General features: G+C 42.9%; 1 protein-coding gene across 2 annotated transcripts in view; it reads left to right on the top strand.

The window, feature by feature from the left end:
* The window catches only part of FBXO8 (F-box protein 8), a 122,527-nt gene that overhangs the window by 80,465 nt on the left and 22,285 nt on the right, over window positions 1-19,777 (top strand). For both annotated transcript variants that reach the window (XM_033942664.1, XM_033942675.1), the window contains 2 exons: window positions 4,066-4,192; window positions 6,608-6,726. In XM_033942664.1, the coding sequence (XP_033798555.1) occupies window positions 4,066-4,192; window positions 6,608-6,726 (246 nt within the window). The remainder of the gene's footprint in view (window positions 1-4,065; window positions 4,193-6,607; window positions 6,727-19,777) is intronic.

Below are 19,777 nucleotides of genomic sequence, written 5' to 3'. Positions count from 1 at the left end.
GAAACTTTAACAAAAATATTCCTCCTAAGGTCAGGATTCTTGGCCTCAATGCCAAGAATTCCTTTCTCCGCCTTTGGGACTTTTGAGACATATCTGGAAATTTACAAATTTTAGAACCCAAAAACTGATCATTTAAATGGCGGAAATACAGTCGTAATATATATTCCCTATCACTTTCCAAAGCTAAGATAACTAACAGGGTTCTTCTTTCTGTTAAAACCTCCAACAAACTCTCCAAAAAAGTTGTTAAATCCATGTCCACCCCTTTATCTCCTTGATTCTCATTAGGAGTAGAAACTCCTACAGGATTTTTAATCTGAAGGTAATTTACTCTAACAATAGGAGGTAAATTTTCTGATGGAATATATAATACTTCTTTTAAGGTATTTTCTAACCATCTCTATAGGAGAAATCAGAGGAGATTTAGGAAAATTTAAGTCTCAGGTTATTTTTTCTCAATTGGTTTTCAAAACTCTCCATTTTCCTGGAAATATAAGATCTTTCTTTTACCAGTTCAAACTATATGTGCTTCATTTCAGAGAGTTTTGTCTCCTGCTTCTTTACTTTTTCTTTTATTTGAGTAATAGTCAATCCCTGTTGTTCCACTTTGGAAAAGATAGTCCCATAGTCAGTCGATAATGTAGAAAAAGATAACTTTAGGTTAGCATCCATAATTGATATGGCTTGCCATAGTGCCTCCTAATCTATCTTTGCGGGCTTTTCCAACACCCCGAATTGTAAGGTGGACCCTCCCAAAGCACCTCTCACCTTTACACTGTTGCCGGGTCGTTGTTGAACTTCTCCCTGCTCTTGTTCTCCTGACGAGACAAGTGCTTGGCTCCCTCCTAATCTGGGATCAGAGGATTCTACTCATCTGCCCCAGCTCTCCTTCCGCCAGCGTGCTTCCAGGTTGGGGTGGTGTTGTCCACTGCTCCGGGCTCAATGACACCCTTCCTGTTTGCACGGGTTCACCCGGAAGAGTTGGGCTCTCCCCAAGTTAGGCAATGCTGAGTCATCCGAGCGGGAAAAAGCCTCTGCAATCATCTGGATCAAACGCTGCTGGGCTACCACCGCTGGAGGGTTATAACGGAGAGCTCCCTTTCTCTTCCCCATGTCTCCCGACCGGGGAAGACTATCAGGTAGCGTTGACCGGACAAGGAACGGAGTAAAGAATGACACGGTGGTTGTTACCCGCGGCTAGCCGCGAGTAGTCACGGGTAACCCACCGAAACGGGGAAGGAAAAAATAGTGGTCACTGCGGGGACGGGGACAAGGCCATTCACCGCCCCATGGAGTGGTGAATGGACTTGTCTCCGCAGTGAGGCAATCAAGGATCACGCGGTCCAGCAGCCCCCACCAGCCCGATCGCAGCGTTCCGTCACCTCCCTCCCTCCACCTCACCTTAGATGCCGAGTTTGCCGGCTTTCTTTTTTGCCCAGCCGCACGCGTTCAAAAAGCCGCGCATGTGCGGCTGCTCGAGTTGTTCAATCTTCTCCTCTGCTGCAACTTCCTGTTTCCGGTTGCATCAGAGGAGAAGATTGAACAACTGAGCAGCTGTGCGTGCGGTTGGGCAAAAAAGAAAGCTGGCAAACTCGGCATCTAAGGTGAGGTGGAGGGAGGGAGGTGACGGAACGCTGCAGTCAGGCAGGAGGGGGCTGCTGGATCACGCGTGTTCCCGGCTCACACTAGAAGGAGGGAGTGAAAGGGAAAGAGATTCTGGGCCAAGGGGATGAAGAGGGAGAGAAAGAAACCCACAGCAGGAAAGAAAGGGGAGGACAGGCAGGTGAGCCAGATGCTGGAAGCATGGGAGGTGGGGGGGGTAGAAAGAGGGAAAGAAGCTAGATGGGGTTGAAGAGAAGAGACACATTGGTGTGGAAGAGGAAGAGAGGAGAAATCTGAACACAGGAAGGTAACAGAAAGAGGGGAAATTATGTGTATGGGGGCATAGGGACAGAGACATAAAGGGGACATACATGCCATGGGGATGGTATATGGGCACAGGAGGGGGCAATGCCAGATATATAGGGGAGATATTAGAAATGGGGAAAATAGGAACACAGAAGCGAGATTGTTTGGAGACCGAGCTAACAGGCTCCAGCGGCTTGCACAAATTACATTGTAATGTGCCACGAAAGTAAGAGGGAGGGAGGTAGATAGGCCGTGTGAGAGGAGCTGAAGGGTGGTAGAAAGGAACAGATGGTGAAGGAGGGAGGGAAGGGTGGTGGTGGAAAGGAATAGAACAGACATTGAAGGAGGATGGAGAGGAACAGACCCTGAAGGGAAATGTGGAAGACAGAGTGGGGAGAAGATGCTGGAAGGGAAGAAGACAGATGCCAGACTATGGGGGAGCGGAGGGAAGAAGATGGGTGCCAGACCAATTGGGGGGGGGGGGGTGAAGGGAGAGGCACAGTAACAGAGCAAATGGAAGAAGCAGAGAGAAGACACACAGTGGATGGAAGGAATTGAATGAGAAGATGAGGAAAGCAGAAACCAGACAACAAAGGTAGAAAAAAAATTCTATTTATTTTCTATTTCTATTTTATTTTATTTTTTTTGCTTTAGGATAAAGTAGTATATTAGTTGTGTTGATATAAATTTATAAACAAAGCCCTGCCAACTGAACATCTGTTTCTCTAATTCAGCAAATATATGTGGGAATTCAATCGTATAAATCAAACTCTATATAGCAAACGCATTGAAAATACTGTTTATCGATAGCAATAGGATCATTCATACCACACTAACACAAAACACAAAACACTCACTGACATAAGAAATTATAAAACAACGGAGAAAAATAAACCTCAAGTGTGAGAGACCGGGACTACACAAGTACCCGAGTCTACTCACATCATCACTGGTTTATAAAAAAACTCCGTGTACACTTAAATCAATACTTTTTCAATCATACTCAATAATTTCTTAGGAGTTTTCAAAGAATTTTTTCAACGGTAATTCAGAGTAATGTGTAAAGACAGTTTCATGGCATGAACAAGATCCTAAACTAATCGTGAACAGCACGAGGGCTACAGCTCAGCTAGACAGGTGTGTGCAATTGTTAGGGCATGGAATTAGGAACAAAAAATGAGAACAAACAACAACTCATCTGAAAAATGGAGTGTATCCAACGATTCTCAGTCTCTAATTCAGCAGCCAGAACTTTGATTTATAAGGAAGGAATAAGCTAAATATTGCAGTACTGAGGCTTATATGGATGCTGCGGGGACGGTGATGGGGCTGCGAATGGGATGGCAGTGATGGTGACGGGGCGGTGAAGGGGATGGTGGTGACGGGGCGGTGAAGGGAATGGCGGTGACGGGGTGGTGAAGGAGATGATGGGCCAAGGATGGGGCAGTGACGGGGACAGATTTTTTCCCCGTGACATTCTCTAGAACGGAGTTCCCCTCTCAGGCATCCGCTTCCGATGCCATCTTGATTTTCTCCCTATTCTTATGTTCTTATGGATTATTACAAACCTTTGCGTGACTCTTTTGCATGCAATCCTCTTTCGTGCATCTGGTCCCTAATCTTTCTTGTTATGTTCATGTTGCTAGTTGTGTGTTTTACACTGGCGTTTGTCCTAAGCTTTGAAAAGGTGTACTGACATGTTCAGGGAGTACTCTGTTATTGAAAATCTGTATTATTTGCTTCCATCTTCTGTTTGGGGAGCACTGCCCGTTTGGACTAGTCTGGTCTAGAAGGACTCAAGGAAATTATTGGGTAAGAACAAATTTCACCATAAATATTTGTCAAAATGTGTTGCAAATATAGGAAGAAAATATAACATTATACTAGCAGTTTTTAGTACAGAGAGCCATGCTTAATGGCCCGCACTGTTCCCAACGCACTGCTTCCAACGCGAGCCATTCAGCGCAGCTCTCTGCACTAAAAACTGCTAGCGCAGTTTGATAGAAGAGGCCCTTAGTTCTAGGTTTTATAAATTTATGAAAATGTTTTGTATAAATCATTCTTGAATACTTTTAAATTAACAAATGTTTAAACTTTAAAGGTGATCTAGAACAAATCAAGTAAATATTATAAGAAATCTATCTTTTTTTTATAAAGATTATGCAAATCGACTTGGAGTCACTGTTCTATATACAATAAACAAACCCCTCCAGAGTTTTCTTTTCGAAATCTGTACATGCAGCTGGATGAAGGGAGTCTCACTTTCAATGCTAATCCTCAAGAGGTAAGTACTGTACTAATAAATATACCAGTAATTTTAATAACGACTGAATTTCTAAGGCTTGTGCATTCAGGTGGTAGAACATCTCATAGGTATTTTCCAGATGTGGAACTGCTGCTGTCCTGCAATTTGCGAGTACCAGGAGAATTGCTAAAGAGGATGGGAAGATGCACATGGCATCAGGGACTAGATATGTTCTTGAGCGTTGGAAAGGGGGAATAGGAATTTGATATGTGCAATGGATCTGCTGAGGAGGAATGAAGCTGGGTGAGCCTAACCTTCAGGAGAAGGGCACTGACTTGAATGGAGGAAGAAGAATTAGTAGGGGACAGGGCAGATTAAGTCAAGAGAAAATAGGGAACAGAGAAACTTAGGATGGGGGATATTAAACACACTATCCATAACAAAAGACTAAGCATTGGAGGAAAAAGATTGTGGGATAAACAAAGGATAGAGGAGAAAACATTAGGGCAGGGAAAGGTTGATAAAGAAAAGAGAAGAATTTAGGAGAAGAGAAAATGTAGTGTGTTCAGGTTAGGTAACAGAGGGATTATTGAGGACTGGCTGGGAGAGTGAGACTGGGTTCTATAGATGGTTTAGGGCAGGGGTAGGCAATTCCGGTCCTCGAGAGCCGGAGCCAGGTCAGGTTTTTAGGATATCCACAATGAATATGTATGAGATGGATTTGCATGCACTGCCTCCTTCAGATTCAAATCTATCTCATGCATATTTATTGTGGATATCTTGAAAACCTGACTGGCTCCGGCTCTCGAGGACCAGAATTGCCTACCCCTGGTCTAGGGTGTACTGGAAGGCATAGCATGAGTGTGGTATAGATGGGAACCGGGTGATAAACTGTCAAGATAAGATAAATTGGAGTTGAGGAAGAGGTGCGACTGGTAGGTTTTGTAAGCAAAACAGATGTTAGGGGAAGCACTGGAAGTCCTCCCTGTATGTGCACCACCTTCTATGCTGTACCTTTTAAAGACAGCTTTGCCAGTTGTGTCCACAACTTGCCATCCTTTCTATAGACATAGGCCCAGATGCTCTAAATGTATGGCTTGTAAGGATCGATGCTAACCAGTATGAACCGGTTTAGCTTTGAAGTAATTTACCGATAGATGCACATAATGGCTCACCGTGTTCTTTTCCATTGTAGTATAACAGGATCATTAGTATTAAAATGAGGTCATTAATATTAAAATGATCACTCCAAACAATGCCCTATCATTGTTTGGTGATGCACAGAAGGTAGTACTGAAATTACCGACAGGTCTGGAGGTGCCGTTAAATGTGTTACTGACAGATCTGCCATGAAATTTAAAATAACATTTCCAGTGCAATAGCTGTGTCATTCTGGACATTTGTCTGGATTGGTCTAGCAGGATGCTAAGGAAGATGAAATTTGTTTGTTTTTACCTGCTAATTTCCTTTCCTTTAGTCCTGTTAGACCACTCCAGGACTGAGGTCTTTCTCACTGCCAAGATCTATGAGGTGTGCTGGTGTTGTGTAGTCATAGCACTGTTTCATATGGAGAACTATCTGTTTCATGGCTTAATGCAGTGATTCCCAACCCTGTCCTGGAGGACCACCAGGCCAGTAGAGTTTTTGGGATAGCCCTAATGAATATGCATGAGAGAGATTTGCATATGATGGAGGTGACAAGCATGCAAATCTGCCCCATGCATATTCATTAGGGCTATCCCGAAAACCCTACTGGCCTGGTGGTCCTCCAGGACAGGGTTGGCAACCAGTGTCTTAATGTTCATTGAATGTGACACTGCTTTGTCAAAGGTATACTTGTAAGGTTTAGGTTTGTACCAGTCTTTTTATAAGAGTGATAGCAGTTGCTGTTCTATGCCTCTGTCTACTGGTTGGGGAGCACATGTAGGGCTAAGGGAAAGGAAGTTAGCTGGTAAGAACAAATTTCACCATATCCAATTGATTTTAAATGTCATTCTCCCTCTCACTAGCCACTAATCAGCTTTATAGTGCTTTAAGATCAGTTAATACAGTCAGAATGTGGCTCTCAAGTTTGAAGAGGCTGCCTATGCCAAGTGACTATAAAACTATTTTGAGGATAGTTTGCAAAATATATTAATATAGCAAAATTTGGTTCTAACTTCAATTTAAACTACAGTATATTTAAGGTATGCAAAATAATTAAAATTCTGTTTCCATTATAAGGACCTAAAATGACCAGATAGGCTACAGTGCTAATTTTATAGGAGATTATACCAGGTCTAATTGTGAGATTTTATTTTTTCCTCACACAGATGGCACTTGAAACAATCTCATATTTATTGCTGAACAAAATCAGAAATTTTCAGTTTTCTTTTTTTATAGGAAAAAATGAATACATATTAATCTCCACGTTATAGTCTAATTTTAATATTTTATAAATGTCTTATATTTCAGGGAATTGAGTACTTTATGTCCCATGGCATATTAGATGATTCACCAAAGGAAATATCAAAGTTTATCTTCTGTACTAGAACACTAAATTGGAAGAAACTGAGAATCTATCTTGATGAAAGGTAATCTTTCAAAGCATCATGAATAGGGTGTGAAATTATATTCAAAGCTAAATATATGGCATGTACAATGATTAATATCCCACATGAAACTTGACTTTGGAAGTAGGTTTGATTTAATTTATCTTCTAAATGAGAGCATTCAGAAGCCACATTGTTTCTTTGGACTGTTGAGATTCTAGCTTTGTTTTTGTTTTTGTGAAAGCTAACAGTTCACTTTAGCTTCACGAGTGGATCTTAGAACTGCTTTTGTCTTCAGAAGGACGTTTATTTCAGAGCTTTCTAGAAATACCAGAAGGCTATCACTACATGTGTACTGTAATGTCTAAACTTTTGTAGCTATACTGCTCCCTCAGTTTTTTTTTTTTGTCCATCACAGATGCTAGACATTTGCAGTTTCACTTTACATTACTCTATACCCAAAAAATGAAAAAATAAAAGCACCCTGAGACCAACATTGAATAGATTTGTCCAGTTACTTAAATAGCAGAAATCTTGTAATTTTATATTTCTTGGCCTACTTACCAGTTTATTTTATTCATACATTTCACATAAGAGGGGAGAAACTTAGCCAATAAGAATCACAAAGTTTATTTACTATCCTGCAATAGTTTTTGCTGTAAAACTAATACATTACAGTAGAGGTTTTGCTATTACAGGCAATCCCAGGTTTAAGAATAAGTTTTGGGTTTGTTTGGGTTTTTTTTAAATCATTCTTAAGTTGAATTTGTATGTAACTCAGATCCTAGTATTCTTCCCACCTTCTCCACCTCCTTGAGGCCCCTCTTGCATCCCTTTGTATCCATTCCTATGTTCCCACTCATCCAAAATTTCTCCCTGTCATCTCTTTTTCCCCATGCATCTCTACCTCACTTCTTTCCCACCACCATGCCCATGGCTATCGAGGCAGACAATCAGCAAATCAGCAACTCCCAGAGTGTGGATATATTTATGTTTATTTAAGATTTGACATACTGCTCCTGCATTTTTCTAACCTAAACGGTTTACAAAGTATCAAACTAAAATGAAATTAGGTACTTGAGAAAAACTACCCTATCTGTCCCGAAGGCTCACAATCTAAAGTACTTGAAAAAAATAAAAATATGTAATAACAACATATAATATATTTCCAAGATCAAAAATCAAAGAAATAGAAATAATGAAAGAAGATAAAAAATTAAAAATAAAATAAAACAAATTTAAGAGATAGAAAAGTCTTTGAAGCGCCCTGAGAGCAAACAGTTATATTTTAGTGCAGGTCTTAATACAACTCCCGGCACAGCACACTTCACAGATCTGCCACTGGCAGAGCTTGAGAGTATCAAAGAAATTAACATTTCTAAAACATATCCACTTTAATTGTTATATAAATAAATCCAAATCAACACAAATCAGTACAAATTAAGGCAAACTGTGGTCCCCATTCCATTATTCAATTCGGAAGAGCCATTTGAAAAAAAATGTGCTTATAGATGCCTCTTAAAATTTTTAAATGATTCTTCCTTCCTTAACTGTACTATAGAAACATAGAAAATGAAGGCAGAAAAGGGCCACGGCCCATCAAGTCTGCCCACTCTAATGACCCACCCCCCCTAATTTCTTCTATGAAGAGATCCCACATGCTTATTCCATTTTTTCTTAAAATCTGGCACACTGCTGGCCTCGATTACCTGCAGTGGAAGATCATTCCAATGATCAACCACCCTTTCAGTGAAGAAATACTTCCTGGTATCGCCATGAAGTTTCCCACCCCTGATTTTCAACGGATGCCCTCTTGTTGCCGTGGGTCCTTTAAGAAAAAAGATATCTTCTTCCACCTCGATACGGCCCGTGACATATTTGAACGTCTCAATCATGTCTCCCCTCTCTCTGCTCCTCGAGTGAGTATAGCTGCAACTTACCCAGCCGTTCCTCATACAAGAGATCCTTGAGTCCCGAGACCATCCTGGTGGCCATTTGCTGAACCGACTCAACTCTCGGCACATCTTTTTGATAATGTGGCCTCCAGAATTGTACTACCTATTCAATATGTGCAAACACACCACTTCATAGGAACAGTGCCTCCACTAGCATTACTTGTTCTATATAGGAAATAGACTCGGGAAAAAGCCTTTTCCCGAGTCTATTTCCTATATAGAACAAGTAATGCTAGTGGAGGCACTGTTCCTATGAAGTGGTGTGTTTGCACATATTGATTTTAAATGTCATTCTCCCTCTCACTAGCCACTAATCAGCTTTATAGTGCTTTAAGATCAGTTAATACAGTCAGAATGTGGCTCTCAAGTTTGAAGAGGCTGCCTATGCCAAGTGACTATAAAACTATTTTGAGGATAGTTTGCAAAATATATTAATATAGCAAAATTTGGTTCTAACTTCAATTTAAACTACAGTATATTTAAGGTATGCAAAATAATTAAAAGCCTTTTCCCGAGTCTATTTCCTATATAGAACAAGTAATGCTAGTGGAGGCACTGTTCCTATGAAGTGGTGTGTTTGCACATATTGAATAGGTAGTATCCTTTGAACCACTTTGGGTGATTTTTTGAGTATACTCCAGAATTGTACACAATATTCCAGATGAGGTCTCACCATGGATCGGTGCAACGGCATTATGACTTTGGGCTTTCGGCTGACAAAACTTCTACGGATACAACCCATCATTTGTCTAGCCTTGGATGAAGCTTTCTCCACTTAATTGGCAGTCTTCATGTCTTCACTAATGATTACCCCCAAGTCTCGTTCTGCTGTAGTCCTTGCTAAGGTCTCACCATTTAGGGTGTAAGATCTGCATGGATTTCTGCTGCCAAGGTGCATGACCTTACACTTTTTGGCATTGAAACTTAGTTGCCAAGTCGTGGACCAATGTTCCAGTAAGAGTAGGTCCTGCGTCATACTGTCTGGCACTGTGCTTTTGCCTACTATGTTGTATAGTTTGGCGTCATCGGCGAATAATGTAATTTTACCTCGAAGCCCCTAAGCCAGGTCCCTTACGAAGATGTTAAATAGGATCGGGCCCAAGACTGAGCCATGCGGCACTCCACTGATCACCTCCGACGTTTCGGAGAGGGTACCGTTCACCACCACCTTCTGAAGTCTACCTCTAAGCCAGTCTTTAACCCATGCAGTTAATGTTTCACCTAATCCCATCGAACTCATCTTGCTCAATAACCTGCGATGTGGGACGCTATCAAAAGCTTTACTGAAGTCCAAGTACACGACGTCCAGGGACTTCCCCATATCCAGCTTTCTTGTTACCCAGTCAAAGAAGCTGATTAGATTGGATTGGCAGTACCTTCCCTTTGTAAATCCATGTTGATGGGGATCTCGCAGATTCTCCTCGTTCAGGATCGTATCTAATTTGTGTGTTTAGTGTTTCCATAAGTTTACTCATTATCGATGTGAGACTCACCTGTGTATAATTCGCAGCCTCTGTCCTGCATCCCTTTTTGTGGAGTGGAATGAAGTTGGCTGTTTTCCAGTCCAACAGGACTCTTCCTGTACTTAGGGAAAGATTGAAGAGCGTGGATAACGGTTCTGCCAGGACATCACTCAACTCCCTAAGCACCCTGAGGTGTAGATTATCTGGTCCCATGGCTTTGTTCACTTTGAGTCTTGATAGTTCACAGTAGACGCTGCTGGGCGTAAACTCGAAATTTTGAAACGGGTCTTCTGAGCTTTCCCTTGTCTGCAACTGTCGGCACCTTGCAGGTAAAGACTGAGCAGAAGTATTCATTTAGTAGTTCGGCTTTATCAGAATCCGATTCTACATAATTCCCATCTGGTTTCCTAAGGCGTACTATCCCATCTGTGTTTCTTTTTCTGTCACTAATATACCTGAAGAAGGATTTATCCCCCTTCTTAATGTTCTTTGCTAGATTCTCTTCCATTCAGAGTTTGGCCTCTCTGACTGCTGTTTTGACAGCTTTAGACTTGGCCAGATAGTCTTCCTTAGTCTCTCGTTTTCCTGATTGTTTGCAGGAGATAAATGCTCTTTTCTTCTTTTTTACGAGATCCAAGATCCCCGCAGAGAACCACTGAGGTTTATTATTTCTCCGCCATTTACTTACTGTTTTTATATAGCGGTTAGTTGATTCGTGTAGGGTAGATTTCAGAGTTGACCACATTACACTTCTCTCTCGTCATTCGCAGGGGATACGGGCAGAGCCGGACCGCGAATGCCGAAAAACCACGATTATCCGGCTCTAACCCACCCCCACCTCCCTGCTGCCTTCTCGGCCTTACCTGGTGCAGATCGCCATCAGGAAATGGTTGTAGGGAGTTCCCAACGTAGTCTCGAGAGACTACGGGAACTCCCAGCAGCCATCTCCTCATGGTGATCTGTATGGGGCAGGAGCGTAGGAAGATCGCTCCTGCCCCGAAAACCCTCTAGACCACCAGGTAAGGCCAGGAAGGCGGCAGGGAGGAAAAAAAGATGGATTTTTTTTTTTACATTAAGACTTTTTTTTTTATTTTCCCCCTCCCCAGAAAAAATTGCAATTATATGAAACCGCGAATGGGGAGGGAGAAGTATACCTCTACATTATCTGTTTCGGCTTGATTTTGCAGCGCCCAATGGACGAAATCTCCCATGCTTTTGAAGTTAGTGCCCTTAAAGTTGAGGACCTTTCTTGATGTGTTTGATCTAGTGAAACCTTTCCTGAGGTTGAACCATACCATGTTGTGGTCACTGGAGGCCAACATATCGCCTACGTAAACCTCTATGACACTTTCTCCGTTGGTGAGTACTAGGTCCAGTATCGCCTGATCCCTAGTGGGCTCCAATACCATTTGTTTGAGTCGTCCATCTTGGGTAAGTGGAAAAAAAAGAAAAATCCTGAGGTGTGCCAGTCTAAAGGGCTCATCAATTCCCTTTAAAACTGCAATTTTGTATTGGTTTTTTCTCAACTGACCGGCACTTTTATTACAGCTAGGGCGTTTTTCAACACAAAGAGCACTTTTAAGGGAGGGAAAAAAATGTTCATTGTGCTCCAGACGCGAGGTACTCATGGCCAGCCTGTGTAAGCGTTGTGCAGGCTGGAGAGGTGGGGGAGTCTCATCGGCAGCGGTTGCCGGCGGCCAGGGCACCTCACCATATGTACCTCGCTAAGGATTCCCTTACTGCTGGTGCGGCTGGGGATTCCTTTTTCACATCGGATCCTCGGCTTCAGCGTCGGGAAAGTCCCAGGCTTTTCAGACAAGACGGGCCGCAGGAGCTCCGATTTTGGCAAGAACCTCCTCCTTCATTTCTGTTACCTTAGGTGACCTTCCCCCTGTTCTGGGGTTTTATTTTTTTACCCTCAACGTCTTCCCCGGCGCGGCCCCACACAGCGGCGGTTTTGCCTCCTTCTACTCCTCTCTCATTCAAACACCCAAGGGTCTCTTGGGTTGAGGATTTTTACCCAGAGGAGCAAGATGTAATTGATGAGGACCTGGACCCTTGGGGAGAATTCCAGGATCCCTCTTGGGGGTCAGATTCTGCCAGCGAGGGGTTCGAGCACCCCCCAACTGGCGAAGATGCGTCTTTCTGTGCGCATTTTTCAGCGGAAACAGCTTCATGAGTTAATTCTGCAGGTCTCCTCGGTTTTGCACTTTGAGGATACCGTGTCTGAGCCTCTGCGTATGGTAGACCCCTTTCTTAAGGGGATTTGCTCTGCTTCCCACTCTTTTCCTATGCATCAGGATATTCGGGATATTATGCTCGCACAGTGGTAGATGCAGGAAGCCCCTTTTGCGTGCTCTATGGTCCGCCTGTATCCCGTTTCTGAAGGGGATAGGGACACTTTGAAGTCATCCGTAGTGGATGCGGTGGTCTCGGCTATTTCTAAGAGGCATACCATGCCTGTTGAGGGCGGTGCGGCCTTGAAGGACCTGGAGGAGTGTATGTTGGAGTCCCTCCTTAAACAGAGTTTTGATGCGACAGCAATGTGTGGCGGGCTAGTGGCTCGGGTGTGTTTTTGTTGGGCCCAGCATGTGCTTGACAGTAAATCTGAGGATTGGAATTTGCTTAAGCAAGAAGTTGCCAAAACTGAATTGGGTGCTTCTTATCTCTCGAATGCTATGTATGACCTCTTGCGAGCTTCTGCCAAGTCTTTGGCCTTTGGATTGGCAGCATGCCGTACCTTGTGGTTTCACGCTTGGTTGGTGGATTTGGCGTCCAAAGCTAAGTTGACAAAGTTTCCTTTTAAAGGATCATTCTTGTTTGGTGAGGACCTGGGCAGGTTGGTTCAGACTCTCACTGATTCCACAGTGCCTCGTTTGCCTGAGGATAGGCCTAGGCCGCTGGTTCGAGGTGGCGCTGCTTGTGGGCATGATTTCCACCGTTTCCGCTCTAGTAGAGAAGCTGCCTCTTTCCCTTCTTCTGGCTCTCTAGAGGCAGATTCTTTCAGTGCATACAGTCCTTTCGTGGGGCCCGCCAGGGTGCAGTTAGTGCCCCCACCTGATGCCCTGCCGCCCGTCTTGCTCAATGACTCCTTGCCGGCACCCATCTTGGTTCCGGTGGGCGCACGGCTGAGAGAATTTTATCCAAATTGGGCAGACATCGTGTCTGATCAGTGGGTTCTGGAATTGATCCAGGACAGCTAAGCTCTGGAGTTCGCCCGGTCCTTGCAAGACCATTTTCTTGCTTCTCCCTCGCAGGTGGCGTGGAAGCAGATGGCCTTTCATAAGACCCTTCAACGACTGTTGGATCTCCATGCGGTGGTTCCAGTACCCCCGCAGGAGTGGGGCACAGGTTGGTACTCGATTTACTTTGTGGTGCCAAAGAAAGAAGGGACCTTTCGACCCATCCTGGATTTGAAGGGGGTCAACAGGGCTCTTCACGTGCCTGACTCGGGGTCCCATTCCAACGTTCGATCCGGGTTCCTTCTGTCTTACAGCTTGACTCTTGAAAGGGATCGCCTAGGTAAGAAGGGGTATTCAGATAAAGCGGTCTCAACTCTTTTGGGGTCCCGGAGGCTTTCCACCTCTTGGGCTTATGTGAGGATTTGGTGTCTATTTGCAGAGTGCTGTGATGTGCATGGAGTGGTTTCTTCTTGCTTCCCTGCCTAACATCCTAGAGTTCTTGCAGGACGGTCTGGATAGGGGACTGGCTTGGTCTTCTCTCCAGGTTTAACTTGCAGCCTTGTCAGCCTTTCAGGAGTTAGTGAAAGGTCAGCATTTGACTGCCGTTCCTGATGTGATTCACTTCTTGCGGGCGGCCAAGTTTCTCAGGCCTCCCTTGCGTCCCTCTGTTCCTTCTTGGGATCTGAATCTGGTTCTGTCAGTGCGCCCTCCTTTAGAACCGTTGGGCGACTGCTCTTTGAAGGACCTTACTCTTAAAGTGGTCTTCTTGGTGGCCATTACTTCAGCTGGATGTGTTTTTGAGCTGCAGGCTTTCTCTTGTAGGGCTCCCTTTTTGGAGTTTTCTAGGTAGTGGGTTGTCTTGAGGCCTGTTCCTTCTTTTCTGCCAAAAGTAGTTTCTCCTTTTCATGTCAATTAATCTGTAGTCCTCCCAGTGTTGGGTAGTTGGGAGGGTTCTTCTGAGCAAAAGCAATTAGAGGAGTTGCCGTACAGCGAGAGATTGGAGAATCTGGGCTTCTTCTCCCTTGAAAAGAGGAGACTGAGAGGGGACATGATCTAAACATTCAAGATACTAAAGGGAATAGACTTGGTAGATAAAGACAGGTTGTTCACCCTCTCCAAGGTAGGGAGAACAAGAGGGCACTCTCTGAAGTTAAAAGGGGATAGATTACATACAAAAGTAAGGAAGTTCCTCTTTACCCAGAGAGTGGTGGAAAACTGGAATGCTCTTCCTGAGGCTATTATAGGGGAAAACACCCTCCAGGGATTCAAGACAAAGTTAGACAAGTTCCTGCTGAACCGGAACGTATGTAGGTAGGGCTGGTCTTTGACCTAGGGGCCGTTGCAAGAGCAGACTGCTGGGCACAATGGACCACTGGTCTGACCCAGCAGTGGCAATTCTTATGTTCTTATGTCAGTCGGGTCCTTCGCGCTTATGTGCCGTGGACCCAGGAGATCAGGAAATCAGATCATCTTTTTGTCCTTCTAGTGGGTCCTTATAAGGGGGATGGTGCTTCTAAGTCTACTATTGCGCACTGAATACATTACATTACATTAGTGATTTCTATTCCGCTTGTACCTTGCGGTTCTAAGTGGATTACATTAGAAGATGGCTGGTCATTTCCAGGCGATGACAATACAATACTTTATACCATATAATTATATCTAGTTGTGGTATTACCTTGTCACCGGAAATACAACATGCTACTGTTTTTTAACATATTCAATACTAGCCCATGTTCCCCCAACCATTCTTTTATCCTATCCAAACCATCCAAAAAAGGGATAAATCATATACCAACAAAATATCATCAGCATAGATTTATGTACTGATTCCTAATTCCTGAATTCGTCTTGCAAGAGGACTCAAAAATATATTAAACAGAATAGGTGAAAGGGTTGAGCCTTGTGGTACCCCCACAGTCCAATAATCTATCACTGGATATTGACCAATCCGTAACTACTCTAAAAGTATGATCCTGGAGAAAGACTGCAAACTAATCCCAAACCATTCCTATTAAACCTATATCATGGAGCAATCTCAATAGAAGTTCATGGTCAACTAGATCAAATGCTGAGCTCAGATCTAAAGATATTACATATATACAGGAAAGAAGATTAGCAAAGGCAAGAACCTAAATTTTTGTTTTGTTCTTGTACAATCCCACTCTATTCCTGGACTAGTGGAACATATCAGAGCAGTCCCTCAAAGTTAGGGTGGAACTGATGAGCTGCCAACACTGAAGATCCAAAAGCAGAATCCAGCTTGGCCGCTACATCAATCCTGTAAAATTTCATAAAAGTATGTAAGGAGAACCAAGTTGCTGATCTATAAATCTCCTCAATGGAAATGGCAGATGCCTCAGCCAAAAGAAGAAAATGCCTCTAGTGGAATGAGCCTTCATCAAAATCAGAGGCTGAAATATAGGTGGATGAAATGGTAGCTTTCGAAGCTGGCCTGTCTTTACACGCAGGACCCACCAGTACGAACAAGTGGTCGGACATACTGAACTCATTCATAATTTCCAAGTACTTCAACAAGATTCTGCACAAATCTAAAGAGTTCAGAACTCGGTCGTGCTTGCTCGATCTTGAGGGAGTAAAGATGGGCAACCATACCTCCTGATTGATGTGGAAACTAGAGATCACCTTCAAAAGAAAGAAGGGAACAGTGCATAGAAGCATGCTAGAATCAGTAATTTGAAGGAAAGGATCCCTACAAGACAAAACCTGAACTTCGGAGCCCCTGCAGGCCGAAGTAATGGCCACCAGGACTACTGCAGACAGTCTTTACAGGCTTTAAAGGCTTCCATACTGGTCTCAGCCCAGGCAGAGGATACATCAAAACGTTGATCGAGGACAAGGCCATGTACTCCTTCTCAACGTCCAGCATCAGAATTGGCATGAGCTCCTGCCACCTGTAACGTTCTTCCATCATGTGCCCAGTTGCTCAAGCATCTTACTGTTAATGCAACAGATTCCTCCATCATTGCTGGCCTCAAGGTACATTTCCATTATTTAATATTTCCTATTCATCCACTACACTGTGTGTGTCTCTTTTATACCTGTGTCTTTTATACCTGTGTCTAATTATTTCCCCAGATGATATAAAAGCACAGGCAACTGAATCTGTGGGAAATTTGTACCAAAACCGATTGGAATGGAATAATAATAATAACTAATAACTTTTTAAAAATATACCACAATACCACAAATAGTTCAGAGCGGTTTATAAAGGAAGAGACTGTATACAGACAGCGAAAATACAAAAAACTTTCGGAATGACATTAACATGTTACGATTAATCAAGTTTATCTGGGAATGTTTTAGGAATGCATCAAGGTAGACGTGGAGTCAAAGAAATTTGTCAAAGAGATAAGTTTTGATTAACTTCCTGAAAGTTTGATAAGAAAGTGCGTTTGAAATAAAGTTTGTTAAACATTTTTTCCATTTGCCTGCTTGGAATGATAGTGTTCGATCAAGGAATCTCTTGTAGATGCAGCCCTTCAAGGATGGAAAGGTGAACAAGTAACCACTACATGTACAGTTTGTGCCTGGAAATTCAAAATGGTGAGACGGGTAGATTGGGGATGAACCTATTATGGTTTTGTAGCAAAGCAGTTGAACAGAATATTGTCCCTTTTTTATACTTTTAAGATTTAAATATAAAATAAGTGTTTGAGGCTCGTTCAGATGAGGACCGAGGTCGTGGGATGGGGATAAAGCCCGTGGGGACAGGAGAGAAACAGGGCAAGGACAGATCCCACAGGGATGGGGACAAACTTTGTCTTTGTGTCATTCTCTAGTTTGGGGCCATGTGGGAATCTTTAAATAAGTTTATCTTACATTTTTGTGTGCTCTATTGTGCTGTTTTGAAGTTGTTGAATCTTATACCTGTTTTGTGGAGGTTTTTTCCCAATGAAGAAAACGTACAAGTCAGTTCAGATTGCCTGATGAGCACTTAAATGACTTTACCTGAGATTCTGAGACTTGTTCTTCCACTTAGCAAAAAAACAGTATAACAGTAATAATAAAAGTAAAGAAAATTTATAAACAAATAAGTATATTTAACATTTAACTATGCCATTAAGTAGTATGATATCCCCAGTTGTGTGGAGATTTGATTGATTGGTTTGTTATAGTACCTTAATACCTTCTTTCATTTGAACCTCCGTGTTTTTCCCCAGCTGATGAAAGCCACAGCACAATGGCTGAAATGTCAGTGCCATTCACTTGGATGTGGCAAGACCCGGACAATTGCAACAGATGTAGTCTTCTTGATGCCGCTCATTCTTCTCTGCTACTGTCGCATTTTACCTTGATTACTCTAACGTGGTATACATCTCATTAAATGATTGCAGGCCATCCAGAACAACTTTCTAGCTTTTATCCCAAGCCAGCAAATATGACCATGCAATATTCAGTAAAGTACATAGTCTGGTTCACCAAGCTCTGTGTTTGGATTGCCCTCCATCCTCCCTTTTGTTTCCTTTTACCAGTGCTCATTTCTTGCATCTATCATATGATGTTCAGATGATCATTCCACCAGTCTTTACTGATCACCTTCATTCAACAAGAAATGGTGCTACTTCTAATTTTATCCTTTATCCCTGTGTTGGATACAGACTTTATTTACAAATTTCATTTTCCTTTTTCTACTTGTGTAAGCTACAAGGGGCATTAAATAATTTATATACCTTAGTAGGAAAGAAAACTTTTTTTTTAATTACTTTAACCCCTTTAAAAATTATTCTTCTGTTTGACCTTCAAACCAGGATGTCACTGCTTCCTTGATGTCATCATCACTTGAAAACTTCTGTCCATGGAAAGATTTCTTCAAAATTTAGAAAAGGAAGTAATCCGAGGGAGCCAGGACAGGACTGTAGGGTGAATGTGTGTTTCAGTAGCTGACCCATTCTCGAATGGCAGCCTGTGATTGTCGTGATGTGCACCGGCGTATAGTCATGAAGTATCATCACACCTGCTGTGAGTTTTCCTTGTCTCTTCTCCTTGATTTACTCTCACAAAGTGATCATTGTGTTGGCATTACTTTACCTGGTTATGGTTGTCTAGTGTGACATGAACTCCAAAAGCAAAAGTCCTTCATCTCAGAAGAAAGTTGCCATAACTTTGCCTTTAGATTTTTCCATCTCAGACTTTTTTGGGTAGGGGATGACTTGTGCTTCCACCTCATTGACTCCATTTTGTATTCAGGATCTCTGTGATAGCCCCAAGCCTCACCTCCATTCACCAAACAATGAAAAAAATTCACGTGGTCTTCACTGAACATCTCCAAGTTCTCCTGACAGCACTGGAGCCTCCTGGCCTTCTGACATGGCATCAGCATTGTTGGAATCCATCTTATACTAACCCTGGACATGCCCAACTTTTTTCATGAATTATTTTCCAAACTGTACCTGCCGAGATGCCCATTCAAGACTCTGCATGCAGTACAACCCCAGAGAAAAAGAAACAAATGCATTTCTTCCTGAACATGGCAAAATATAGATAGCAGATTATAAATTTTCAAAACTAATACAATTCCATCACTAAATTGAAAATAAAATAATTTCCTCTACCTTTGTTGTCTTCTGATTTTTGTTGTTTTACAAACCTTCTTTTCCCAGTCTCTGGTTGCACTTCCTTCTGTCTGTGCTCTTAACTGTGTATCCAGGGCCACCTTATCCATTTGCTGTTTTTATATCCTTCACATCCATCTTTAGCATTAACTTTTAACATTCAACTTTCTTCCATTTTTCTGCTTTCTTCTCAAAATCTATGTACTTTTCCATGTCTTCCCTTCCCATCTATCCATGTGTACCATCCCTTTTTCTTCTCCCCTATTCTCATTTATCCATTTCTTCTTATCTCTTCCCTGCCGCACCAATTGCTGTGCACCATCTCATCCCTCTCCCATGGTCAGATAACTCTGTCTTCCCCATTCCCCCTCACATGGTCTGGCATATTTTTCCTCTCCTTCCCATAGCCTGGCATCTCTCTCCTTCCCCCCCCTCTCTTCCCGAGGTCTAACATCTCTCTCCTTCTCTCTTCTTGCAGTCTAACATCTCTATCACCCCTCCTTCCCTTCCATTCAGTGATCTGGCATCTCTCTCTCTTTTCCATTCCATTGGTCTGACATATCTCTCGCCCCCATGCATCTTTACCTCTCTCCTCTCCCACCAACATGTCCAATAATTTTCTCTCTCTGCCCTACAATACTCCTTTTTCTTCATCTCCTCATGTGCACCAACTCTCTTTCCCTCTCTGACACCCAATTTTCCCTTTCTATTCCTTCCCTCACCTCAGCATCTCTTTCCCTCACTCTCTCCATGCTCTCCTCTCGCCTTCCCTTCATTCTATGTCCCAAGTTCATGCCCCCTCCCTCCTTCCATCCTTCCTTCTATCATTTGTCCAAAGTTTGTGCTCCCTCTTTCTCGAGTCCTAATGCACCCCTCTCCCTTCCTCCATTCTGTTCCTCAACTAGTTGCCTCCCTCC

This window comes from Geotrypetes seraphini, chromosome 1 (genome assembly GCF_902459505.1).
Source record: "Geotrypetes seraphini chromosome 1, aGeoSer1.1, whole genome shotgun sequence".
In the NCBI taxonomy this organism is placed as follows: domain Eukaryota; kingdom Metazoa; phylum Chordata; class Amphibia; order Gymnophiona; family Dermophiidae; genus Geotrypetes; species Geotrypetes seraphini.
Note: the sequence above shows the minus strand (reverse complement) of the source record. Positions and strands in the feature narration are given on the sequence as shown.